The sequence below is a fragment of the Bubalus bubalis genome, chromosome 11 (assembly GCF_019923935.1).
Source record: "Bubalus bubalis isolate 160015118507 breed Murrah chromosome 11, NDDB_SH_1, whole genome shotgun sequence".
In the NCBI taxonomy this organism is placed as follows: Eukaryota; Metazoa; Chordata; class Mammalia; order Artiodactyla; family Bovidae; genus Bubalus; species Bubalus bubalis.
The window spans coordinates 32,940,752-32,954,131 of NC_059167.1; the positions used below are offsets into that span (position 1 = coordinate 32,940,752).

Consider the following 13,380-nt stretch of genomic DNA (forward strand, 5'->3'; position numbering starts at 1 on the left):
CTGGAGAAGGGAATGGCAACCCTCTCCAGTATTCTTGCCTGAGAAATCTCATAGACAGAGGAGCCCGGTGGGCCATATTACATGGGGTCACAAAGAGTTGGACACGACTGTGTGACTAACACTCTACATTTCCATAGTGTGTGTATGTGCCAGTCTCTGTCTCCCAATTCATTCCACCCACCCCTTTCTACTTGGTATCGTGTCCTCTCTGTTTGTGTCTCTGTTTCTGCTTTGCAAATAATACCATCTATACCATTTTTCTAGATTCCACATATATGCATTAATATATGGTATTTGTTTTAGCTCTGTATTTTAAAGAGGAGGAGCTAACTGAACACATTGAGGACCAGGTGTAAGTTATCCTTGGTGGTTGGTGGTGGTCAGAGGACAATGGTTCAATGATAAAAGCTGGACGTAGAGGGCTCAGAGCTCTGGCTTCCCCTTTGCGTTCTCAGGGGGTTAGAATCATATTGTCATGATTTTCCCATCAAGAACAACCGTCTAGGTTTGTGGAGAGGAAAAGTAACTAAAAGTGATTTTACAAAGTTTAAAAATAAAGAAGTTTTATTTTTAGCTCATCACCAATTTCTGTCTACAGGAGGATGGTCAGTAAAATTGTCAAAAAGCCTTAATGATTCCTGATAGTTTTCTCCATAATCCAGTGACTCTGTTACTTTATCCTATCCACCATCCTTCTCAGCTTCTCTTTAACTAGAGTCCCTGGCCCATCTTTTTTCCCCTCCAGTTTTATTGAGATATTAATGACATATAACATATACAAGTTTAAGATGTATAAGGTGATGATTTGATACCCACACACACATATGTATATATATTGTAAAATTATTACTGCAGTAAGGTTAGTTTACACTTCCATCCCCTCAAGTAATTACCAATTTTTGGTTTGGTGATACTATTTGAGATCTATTTTCTTAATAACATTCAAGTATATAATGCAGTGTTGTTAATCATTGTCACCATGCTTTAGGTTAGGTCCTGAGAAATTACACATCATATTGTTGGGAGTCTGTATCCTTTTCTGGTTCATCTTTATAATCATTCTCTTCACACACAATCTACTGCTCCTTCCTTAGTTGAGCTCTCGTAGCAAAACTTGGCCCTGGTTAAATGTCTCTGCCTACTCCACTTATCCAGCCACCTATTCAGTAATGTGGCTGAAGAAAAACACACTGATAATCTTAGTATGGTTTGCTTTAAATTTATAATATTACAGATGGACTCACGTGGACTCTTAGGGTTGCCTGGCAATCTGACCACATCCACCAGTTTTGTATTTGACCAAGGAAAGAAATATGACAGCTTTCACATGCTCCCTGCCCCAAATCTAGCCACCGGCCTGCACCTGTAACCCTGCAGAGGTGGATGTGTCCAAGCTGCCCATGCACTGCATCCCTCCCCTCTCCGTAATAGCAGAGAAGCCAGTCTTATATGGTGGACACTATGTGCCAGGCTTAGTTCTAAGTGCCTGATATATTAACTAATGTAATCCTTACAACAGCCCTGTGTGGCAGGACTCATACCAGTTTTACAATGAGGGGGCTGAGGCACACCAGAATTCAGTAATTTGTCTGAAACCACTCAGCATAGTAAGTTAAGTGGCTCCGGAGTCCTTGTGTGTCATCTCTCTATCACACCTCATCTCTCAGGACATTTCTCCTACTGCTCTTCCCTCCGCATCATCAGTTCACTCCTTTCTGCCAGATCTTATCAATTATAGGCAAATTCTAACAGTTTCTGCTTTCAGAACCTACCCTTGAGCCCATATCTCCCTCCAGCTATCCCCTAATGTCCCTGTTCTCTTCTCCAAATTTCTTGTGTTTTCTCTACTTATATCTGCTTCCTTTTCCCCAATTTACTTTAGAAGCACTTCAGTCTGACTTTTGTCCCTACCATTCCAGGAATACAACTTTTGTCAAGTTGAAGAATGACTTCCCAAATGTCTGAACCAGAGGGACAGTCATTTCTTACTCAGCCCCCTACTCAGAAATGTTTTCTTCTCTTGTTTTGGTTTTCTCCTGCGGTCACTTCTCTGTCTCCTTTGCTGGATCTCCCCCTGCTGGCCAACCTCTAAATGTTTGATTGTCCAGGGCCTGGGCTGGCCCACTTCCCTTTCATGCACTCTCATTCTCTTGATGATCTCAGTCAGTGTCAAGGCCTTAAATATAATTTATAAGTTGATGACTCCTAGGTTTTTATTTCTAGCTTTGACCTTCCTTAGACTTCCAGCATTTCCATTTGGCTGTCATAGGCACAAGTATCACCCAATTAATATATTTCACATAAAATTCTTGATTTGTCTCTTTAGTTCTCATTTTTAATAAAGTGCGATCTTCCTCTCACATCCCACATTGTAATTATCAGCAGGGCTCTACCTTCAAATTACATCTCAGGTCTGATCACCTCTCTCTTTTTCTAGGACTACGCCCTCATCCGAAGCATCATCATCTATTCCCTGGATTTTTGCAATAGCCTCCTGTGTGTCTCCTTGCTTTGTTTCTTGCTCTAAGACAACCTGTTCTCCACCCTGTAGCCAGTCATTCCTTACAAGTCTGCTTTAGATGTGGCCTCTGCTTACCCCTGATTTCCTTGCTTCATGTATTCTCTATGTCACTCACTGCCTCTCAGCCCAATCTTCTTTGCCATTCTTTGAACACAGCAAGCAGACATATGCCTCAGGGCTTTGCCTTTTCTGTTCCCCATCCTCCTCTGCTGGGAATCTTTAATGATCTAAATTAAACAAAAGAATTCATTATTTTGGTATGATCTCTGTTCAAACTTTACCTTATTAGAAAAACTTTCCTTGGTCTTGCCATCTAAAATAGTAGCACCTGGCATTTTCTGTCTTCTTGCTGGTTTTAATCAGAGTGCAGTATATTGCATATCTATTTATATATCTCTTTGTTTGCTGTATGTCTCCTGAGTGACATATCAGCTCCATGAAGGCAGAGGCATTATTGTGGTACTCCTAGTGCCTGGAACTAGGTGCTTGATAAATATTTGTTTAATTTTTGGAATAGGGGCAGGTATTAAATCCTATGAAGGTAAAGGATATATAAGAATGAAAAAGATTAGAAGTAATATTTTTAAGTTAAGAAAATCTGTACATGATAGCTGAAAAGGAGAAAATTGTCTGGAAGAAGGAGAGTCTCCTAATTCTTAGGTGGCTTTAATCCTCTGTTTTCTCTTCAGCCTTCGAAGCGAGTTCCATGTTACGGTCACCACTGTGTTCAGAGCCAAGAGGGAGAACAAGGAAAAGGCCTTCAGTGGATTTTGTGGGCCCTTCTTGAGGGCTTCAGGGGTGCCTTCATAATGTGGATGGGAGTTCAGAGTATTCCTAGAAAATTAACATACGTGAAATAAAATGAAATTGGGGATCTTATGTTCCTTAAACCTACACCTCTTGAAGCGTCACAGATGGACATATTATGTACCTAACTCATATGATGATGGTCATGATAGTGATTTTTTCTCACGTGTTTCTTTTCTGACTGTCCTTGACCAATGTGTCATTTCCCGATCCCCTTTAGAATTGGATTGAGAGCACTCGTGTGACCGTTCCCCGTTTCTTGGGTCCCTCCTCTGTAAGGAGAACAGATGCAGGAGTGGATTAATGTACCTCTCAGTTAACATTGTTGTGAGTTCTATTCACTGATGTGGAAGAAGAGCAGAAAGAAAACTGTGTCAACATAATGAATTCTCTTGTTTAGTATTATGAGATAGAAAGAGACTGGAACACTTCTTTTAAATTCTGTTAGTATTTCAGTGAGCTTTCTAACAGACAGATCTGTAATGATCTCCAGAAAACAGGAAGATGATGTTTGCTACCCTTTTAATTATAAATATGACAGAAATCCCTATTACCTGAACTTTAACTCCCAATAAACATGATGCATGATAATTATCTGACATACTGTGGTTTTGAAAGTTTAAAATGTAGGATGGGCATGCAATCCCGCAAAGCTCTTCTTGCTCAGCTTTAATGATAAAATATGTTTTAAGAGGCCAGTCATGTTTATTTTGTCATGTTTGGGTCATTTCAAAAGATTCATTTGTGTGCACTGCCTGTATTTCTTCATGTCCTTTTTGCTTTCTTCTTTCCTAGAGGGAGAAGATGATGAAGATGAAGAGGATGAAGAGGAAGAAGATGAAGAGGAAGAAGATGAGGAGGAAGATGAGGAAGATAAAGATGCTGACTCCCTGGATGAGGCCTTGGGTGACACCGAGCTGCCTGGGTTCACGCTCCCTGGCATCACGTCTCAGGAACCTGGCTTAGAGCAGGAAAACGTGGTCTCTTTGGAGGGAGTCACCTTCCAGGTGCCAGATGCCATCCAGTGGGAACAGCAGAATCAGGGCCTGGGTAAGAGTCATGTGTGTTTCTCTCCTTCCTCCCTCCCCTCATCTTACTTTTCTTAGGCGACAACTTTCTTTCATTGGCATTGATTATGGAGCAAAATGGATTTTCTTTTTATGGATGTTTCATTTGGGAAGTAGTTCTCACTTCTTTCTCCGATATGTTTATATTTATGCTCTTCAGTAGCCAGGTTCCAGTCTCCATCTGCCTGAAGAGCACGGTTACCTTAATTTTTGGAAAGAGTTCCATCGTTCCTTCCCAGCTGGAGGACAGCTGTTGGCTCTGGGAGGGCTTCCAATTGGGGCAGAATTGCGTGTAACCAGTCAGCTGCCCAAAGTGGCGTGAATGCACTGGAGTCAGAAAGCAAATCTATTTTGTCATCCCCTCCTTTTAGAATTTCCTCCCTGGGGAAGTTCTTTCACTTCTGAGTGAGCTTTTAGCCATCCCAATACGTTTCTGCTCATTCTTGTGGTTGTGTTTCATCATCAAATACAATCTCTTTTTATCACTTGGTGTCCAGACAACCCCAAGCTTACTCTCTCTTGGGCATGGCCTGGATTTTTGGTGAGAGACTCCCTGGAGGCAGGCTGACCCCAACCTTGATACTCTCTTCTGGTTAGCAGGGTTGTTCCTCTGTCTCTTAACTTTTTCTGGAGAGATGCTGTTTAGCTCTGGGTGATTGTTTGAGGCCTCACTCTCTTGACCTGAGGGGAAGTGACCTCTACTCCAAAGAAATCTCCTCCCTGAAGCTCTCTTGGTCTTTAAAAGGCCTAAGGATACCTTCAGTGCAGCAGAGATTTGATTTAACAGTCATATAACCAGTGTTTAGAGTATTTCATTAAAAATTTGGATGTTGATCTCAGATTTTGCTCTGGAATATCATACTAGTGTATCTAGGTGCCTTGGTTGAAACTTCAATTTAGAATCTTATTACATATGATTTCTTAAAGATTGTCCTCCTCTCCTCCCATGAAAGCCCTTTCAGATTAGCAGTGAGAAAGGGTAAGTGCATTATAATGAGTATGGAGTGGGGAAAAATCGCATTATCTGTTTATCACAGGATTGAGTAGCTTAAAACAAGCTCTCTTGCTTTTTTAAAAGCTCAAACTGAAGTTGGTAAAACCTTTCAAGATTTGCAGTCTAAGGAGGAATTCTTTCCATAATCTCTAAAACTAAGGGAACATGTGTAAGGCTTTTAATGTCATCTTCTCTTCCCTTATAGTTTTTTTTGTGAGCTGTCCTTTCGATGTGGTTAATTAATTTGTCCAAAAAGCAGAACCCCTACTGTGTTCCTTTATAAGGTGTTGGAAACACAGAAAAAAAACAAGGCAATGCTTTTTCTTGATTAGAACAGAGCCCATTCGTAAAGGTTTCAGTGCAGGGTGGGTGAATTCTATGATAAAAATAGGTTATAGGAGGGCAGAGTAGAAGTGTAGAAGGAGGCCATCTAGAGTCTCTTGGAGAGTTCAGAGCTGTCACCTGAAGGATATATAAATAGGAGATAGCTTGCAAGGAAAAGAGACCAAAGAAAGAACATACACAAAAGCATTGGAGGGATGAAAGAGCATAATACAGATGGGCTGGCAAAGAATGTTGTTAAGTGGGTAAAAAGAAGTAACAGCAGACAAGGCTGGAAAGGTAAGCAAGGATGCATCATGAAGAGCTTTGGCTGCCAAGAGGTTTTCACTTGTCCTTTATGAAAACTGTTCTGGTGATAGTGCGGTGGAGGAGGAGGGGAGGAGCATCAGATTGGGGAGGGAGAAAAAGGCCACTTCTGAGATCCGTGAAATGTCTATGTGAGACATAAAGGACATGAAGTAAGGCAGAGCAAGTGGGATGAATGGAAAAGAGTCAACCTGAGAGCTTTTGTCATAGGTACTAATGGATTTGGGGGATTGAGGAAAAATAGAGGGAGAGTTGAGGATGATTTCTAGGTTTTTAGATTGGGTGAACAGGTGGAGAGTGATGCCTCTGATGAAAAAAGGGAATAAAGGGAGCAATATGAACTTGGCATTTTAGGGAGATGATGAGCTAGTTTTGGGCATGTTGAATATGAGGAGCCTGTGAGGCGTCCAGGAGGGTCTTAGATTTTGTGTCTTGAATTTAGGGAAGAGGACTGGGACTGAGAAGTTATTCTGGGTTTATCACCCTCTAGGTTGGCATAAAGGTTGTAGTTGAAATGTAGCTGGGATTTCCTGTGGAATGTGCTTATGGTAAAGAGAGGAGGTGATAAAGGATGTGTTTCCACTGGGCAGGCAGACGGTATTAGTATATGTGCATACAATGCTATATTTACTAAGTTATTTTCTGAACAAATTTGGCACGTAATTGGGCAGTAATTACTTTAAAAAATATACCAAATGAAACTGCTAAAACCTCATAAGTATATCAAAATATTATCAAAGTGTTACAAAACAAACACAAACACTGACCTGGGGACATGTGAATAAATATTTGGTCTCTTCAGGCCTGAACAGGCCTGAAATGCACCTGTTCCACCACTGGTTGAAATGAATGAAATAAAATGCAAAATACCAATGTAACTTATTACAGAGGTTAAACACAAAAATCTACACGTCAAGTGACTCCTCAGGTAGTAGATTTATAACATGAAAGGATCATGGACAGTCTTTTAAATATGCATTGGGTGAATATTCAGAGACTGTACCCCATTCCTGGAGAAAGAGTTGTTTTTGTACCCTCTCTGTAGGGAGAAGTACTGCAGGGAGATCTTATGGCCTCTATTCCTGGATTGTGGTCTAGGAAGCCAATTTCCACCACTTGGAAAGTTGGCATACCATCTATAATAATGATAAGCAATTGGAGGAGCTGTGAATCTTAGAAAGATTTGTAGAGGCTACAGTTCAAGGCTAACATGATCATTTGAGCTCTAGCCTTACCATGTTCCTCAACACAAATTTACCACTGAAAAGGAGCCAAATTTTTAAGAAATCAATTTTATTGAGGTATAAACTATATTCAGTAAACTGCACTCAGAGTATGCAATTTGAGTCTTGTACACATCCATACAGCCTCCATCTCATTGAAAATGCAGAATTTCCATCACTTCCCCTTTATCCCCCCAGTATTCCTCATGTCCTATGTAGTCCATCCCTCTCTCAGTCCTCAATCCCAGGTAACCACTGATCTACTTTTAGTACTACAGGTTAGGTTGCATTTTCTAGAATTTTATATACGTAGAATCATATAATACATACTCTTATGTGTCTAGCTTCTTTCACTTAGCATAATGATTTTGAGATTCAACCATGTTGTTGTCTGTATCAGTAATTTGTTCCCCCTTTTTAAAATTAAAAAAATGTTATATTTATTTGGCAGCATCATGTCGTAGTTGCAGCATGTGGGCTCTTCATTGTGATGTGTAGTCTTTCCTCTAGTTGCAGCATGCACCTAGGCTTAGTTGCCCCGAGGCATGTGGAATCTTAGGTCCCCACCCAGGGATCAAACCTGCGTTCCCCACATTGGAAGACGGATTCTCAATCACTGGACCACCAAGGAAGTCCCTAATTTGTTCTGGTTTTATAGCTGTGTAGTACTCAACTGTATGGATATGCTACATCTTGTTTATCTCATCACCTGTTGACGAACATTTGGGTTTTCCCATTTTTGGTTAATAGCAGTTACATTTTAAGGTGTGTAGGGCATGAGGTGGAGGGTGAATAGCCCAATTGTCCCCTTGTCTTGCCTCCTGATTCCAGCCTCCATGCATGGCTAAAGTTTCTTAAATTAGTAATACCAATTTAGTGATTTGTTATCACTAACGTGATTTGTCACTTTAAAAAGTGATTTTGGACTTCCCTGGTGGTTCAGTGGTTAAGAATTTGCCTTTCCATGCAAGGGAGTGGTTCAGTCTCTGGTCTGGGAAGATCCCACATGCCTCAGAGCAGCTAAGCCTGTGTGCCACAACTACTGAGCCCATGATCTGCAACTACTGAAGCCTTTGTGCCTAGAGCCTGTGCTTCTCAACAAGAGAAGCCACTGCAATGAGAAACCCTCACAATGCAAGAAAGAGATGCCCTGGCTTGCTGCTACTAGAGAAAGCCCATGTGGAGCAACAAAGACCCACCACAGTCAAAAAATAAATAGACTAAGTAAATCAATTAATCAGTCTTTTTTTAAAAGTGATTTTCCCAAGTCTTAACATTTTGTTTTATATCAGATTTTTTCTTTTCATAAAATTTACCATTTTCCTGGATGTCTCTTACCTTTTGCTGCCACTTCTTTTCCTGAAAAATTCAATTTGCCAACATGTTTTTAGCATTCTAATTTTCATGGGAACCAAAACAAGGAAGTCCTTCCAGTTCTCTACTGTGGGAAGACTGGGTTGGGTTAGTAGTGCTTGTGTCTAAGATTTTATTAGCTCACCATCTTTTTCTTGGGGGGACAGGAGTATTTACTAGTAACTCAAAACCATTGACAACTTCTGGGTCAGTATTAATTGATATAGTTTCCTAAATGCTCTCAGATCACATGATAAAGAGGGACCCCTCCCCTGTTTGTGATGGACTTTGTGGTACCAAGAATAATGGCTCCCCAGTTGGCTCAGACAGTAAAGAATCTGCCCACAAAGTGGGAGACCCAGGATTGATCCCTGGGTCGGGAAGACCCCTGGGGAATGGAAAGACTACCCACTCCAGTATTCTTGCCTGGAGAATTTCATTGACAGAGGAGCCTGGCGGGCTGCAGTCCACAGGGTCACAAAGAGTCTGACACGACTGAGCGACTAACACTTGTACTTTTTTCAAATATGTTTATGTCCTAATCTTTGGAACCTATGATTATGTTGTCTTACCTGGCAAAAAGCTTTGCTGATGATTAGGTTAAGGATCTTGAGATGGAATGGTTATCCTGAATTTTCTGTGAAGGTCACACAAGTGTGTTCACAAGTGTCCTTATAAGCAGGAAGCAGACAGGTCAGAGTCAGAAAAGTAGATGTGATGACAGAGGCAGAGGTCAGAATGATGTGGCCAGAAGCAAGGAATTCTGGCAGCCTCCACAAGCTGGAAAAGGCAAAGAGATGAATTTTCTTCTTGAGCTTCTAGAAGGAACACAGTCCTGCTGGCACCTTGATTTTAGTCCCTCAAGACCCATTTTGGACTTTTGACCTGCAAAACTATAAGATAATAAGTTTGTATTGTTTTGAGCCCCTAACTTAGTGGTAATTTGTTACAGCAGAAATAAGAAACTAATACAGATTTCAATAAGTATTTCATGAGCAGCTTCATTTTAGAAAGCAGAGCTGCATGGCAGCTGTAGGGTGAGTGTGAGTGTTGTAAACTTAACTATAGTTTTTTCTTAATGAATCACTAAAAATGCAAAGATGGAGGCCTCTAAAAAGTAATCTAATTTAAAACAATTTTACTTTAATTGACCATCTTATTCATTTCTACTTTTAAGTGGGTTGTTTTATTTATAGATGATCACATCCTATTTTACAATATGAATGGTATTCCAAAGCAAGTGCTAAAACCCATAGACACCTTTAAAAATGAACAGATTGAAGTGGGTAGTTGGAATTGGCTAAGAGTAATATACACTCTTTGAATAGATTATCATTTCATTTTCTGTGAAGAAACAAGAGGAGAAAACTTAGATTACTTTCTAAGGCAAAGCAGTAGATTCATGGCTTAATTCTTTGCACTTCTGTTTTCTGTTGTCACATACACATTGCCTCTAAAGCTTTGGAGGGAAACAGCCCAGTTTCTTGATCTTGCTATTGGGAGGTGTGATTGTGGACTGAACTGGTAGGCTGTCAGGATAAAGAATCAGGAGCGAAAGTTCCATGTTATGGCTGAGGTGCACTGATTGTAGTGTAGAGGAAGTTCTTTTTTTACATATGCAGAATCAATTTCTTTTCTGATCTAACAAGGTCATTTTCAGATTTATTGGTAGGAACCTGTAGAGAGCAGATACTGTGACCCACACTACTTCTTATCCTTTTGTAATCACATGATTATTCTTTTAAAACTATAAAATCAATATGGCCGAAGTTGAGGCAATGTATCCATTTTGACATTTAAACATTTCCAATGTAATTAATATCTGGTGATTCTTTACTTTGTGCCTTCTGAATCTGCTAGGATGCCTTTAGCTACAGGAGCAGAAACCTTAAATAGACTTAAAGAGTAAAGAAATGTATTTTCTCTGAAAACAAGAAGTCCAGAGATCGAGCTTCTGGGTCAGTTGACTTGAGTAGCTCAGCAGCCATTGGTGACTCAGTTTTTCCGTCTTACTGCACTGTCCTCCCTTGGGATGTTGACTTTGGCCCCAGGCTGGTCTCCTTACAACTGTAATGACTTGAAGCAGTTTCAGGTGTCACACCTAGACAAGACATGGTTCAAAGAAGACGACTGTCTTTTTATTGTGTTTCTTTCTCAGGAGAGAAGAAGCATTTCCAAGAATCCTCCAGTAGAATACTCACTTTTGATTGGCTGAAATTAGGTCACATGCTAGTTTCTAGACGGTCATTGGCAAGTGGAATGTGATCACATGACTGGTGGAACCATGAGGCTGCATGTCAGCCACCATACCTATCATCTATGATTTCTGTGTTTTTCTGTTTACTTCTCTTGTGGCTGATTCTTATCCATGTTTCTTCTAAGACTCCTATGACCAATCTTGTTAAATTAATATATTTATTTTAAATATGTTAAAAAATTTTTAATTTATCTAATTTTTTAAAAAAGTTGCACATTGAGTTTTTGTGTCTGTTTTATATATATATATATATTTTAATATTTTTGATTGTTCTGGATCTTCATTGCTGCACTTGGGCCTTCTCTAGTTGCGGCAGCTAGGGGCTACTCTTTGTTTCAGGGCTTGGACGTCTCACTGCGATGGTTTCTGTTGTTGTGGAGCAAGGGCTCTAGGCATGTGGGCTTCAGTAGTTGCAGTGCACAAGGCTTAGTTGCTCTGCAACAGTCAGGACTGGGGATCAAACCCGTGTCCTCTGTCTTGGCAGACAAATTCTTAGGCACTGGACCACCAGGGAAGTTCTCTAAATGTGTTTTGTATTCATGAGTTCTGGATGAGGGCCTGAGGATGGTATTGTTCCAAGAAGAGATCATTTTGGGCCACTTTATGGTTTGCTTGACATTCTGAATAGATAAGGCTTCCAGACTCCATTAATTAGTTAAGTGCAGAATTATAGCTGTCTTCACTTTTTTTTCCCAAAAGCCTCCATCTAATATTGGAATGGGTTCCTGATTCAGGAAGTAGAATATTTTTCTCTGGAGGTCTTTAAAAAACATGGTAAATATTCAATTAACAGAGTATAGGGATGTTTGTGGAAAGCAGAAAAATGAAGTGCATTCATGCTTCTAGTTTTTTACCAGATATTTATAAAGCGCCTACTAAGTGTATGCTGTATTTTAGGGAAAGAGAGGCTGACATGTAGAGATAAATTGCAGTGAGGCAGAGAGTGGTCTCATACATATGAGGCCAGTGGCCGAGCAGTTCCACTGTGGTGGAATTGAATCATCACTTAACCAGCGGTTTCTCTGAGTGGGCAGCCATCTGTGAGGTGTAACTTAAGGAGTGCTTGTGCAAGCCCCAATTTATATCATCCTTCCTGTTTTAATATGGTGCCTACCCTTCAATATTAAGAGTCTTCCTTTGGATTGAAATAATATTATATGTCTTGAGATGGCCTTAGTAAAATGCAGATCTACTATCTGGATAGGATAATGAGTCTCCAAGCTACTTCCCGGAGAAGGCAATGGCACCCCACTCCAGTACTCTTGCCTGGAAAATCCCATGGATGGAGGAGCCTGGTGGGTTGCAGTCCATGGGGTCGCTAAGAGTCTGGCACGACTGAGTGACTTCACTTTCACTTTTCACTTTCATGCATTGGAGAAGGAAATGGCAACCCACTCCAGTGTTCTTGCCTGGAGAATCCCAGGGATGGCGGAGCCTGGTGGGCTGCCGTCTCTGGGGTCGCACAGAGTCGGACACGACTGAAGTGACTTAGCAGCAGCAGCAGCAAGCTACTTCCATTGGAACGTGGTATGTATGCTCAGTTGCTCAGTCTTGTGCAACTCTTTGTGACCCCATTGACTGTAGCCCTCCAGGCTCCTCTATGCATGGAATTTTCCAGGCAAGGATACTGGAGTGGGTTGCCATTTCCTTCTCTAGGGGATCTTGATCCAGGAATTAAACCCGAGTCTCTTGCATTGGCAGGCGGATTCTTTACTACTAGCACCACCTTTAAGATTAAGATTAACCACATTAAGAAGTTATCATTTGTATATTATTATCAGTTTCATTACCTGGTAATTTAGGATGATTTTAATGTGAAAGAGAATATATTTTGAATTGGCAAAAAGGGTGTGGGGGTTGGGCCTTAGAGAAACTGAACATTTGTCTGTGAGAAAGTCAGACCCTTCCTAAACTGTGTCAGTTCTTCTCCTCATCATCCTTCTTGTCCTTTTAAAACACTTCATGTATAGCTAAGGTCGAACTTAAATATAGTGCGGCATGGGCTGTGGCAGCAAGAAAAAGCTTCTCTGGAAAAGACAGTGGGAAGTGTGAGATTTCAAACAATCCTTCACAGCAACAAATGTCAGTGTATTTTGGCATATAGCATGTTAATCTATGGATTGTGAGGTTGCTCAGGAAGCTGCCAGGCTAACATGGTTAAATATATGTATGGAAGGAGAAAGAAAGAAACCTTAGTCCAGCACAATGTGAGCGGCAGATTGACTAAAGCCCTTGGACCAGTGGTTCTCATTCTTGGCTGCACTTTGGAATCACCTGGAGAGTGACACAAATTATTGATACCTGGGTCCTACCCCCTGGAGCACAGCTGTCCTAGGCTGGATCTGCTGGTTGTTCTTTTCGGGTGAGGCAGCTTCTGTTTGTAAAGAGAGATAGAGGATTTTAAGAAGTGTTCTATGAATTGAATTCCCAGGAATGAAGATTTACTTTGCTTGTAATGATCTTTTGGTCTTGGATTCAGTTCAGTTCAGTTCAGTCGCTCAGTCGTGTCC

At 40.8% G+C, this 13,380-nt stretch overlaps 1 protein-coding gene across 2 annotated transcripts in view; it reads left to right on the forward strand.

Annotated features, from left to right (window-relative positions):
* Window positions 1-13,380, forward strand: part of ARMH4 (armadillo like helical domain containing 4) — a 141,201-nt gene that overhangs the window by 46,816 nt on the left and 81,005 nt on the right. For both annotated transcript variants that reach the window (XM_025295465.3, XM_025295464.3), the window contains exon 5: window positions 4,124-4,378. In XM_025295465.3, coding sequence (XP_025151250.3) covers window positions 4,124-4,378 — 255 coding nt within the window. The remainder of the gene's footprint in view (window positions 1-4,123; window positions 4,379-13,380) is intronic.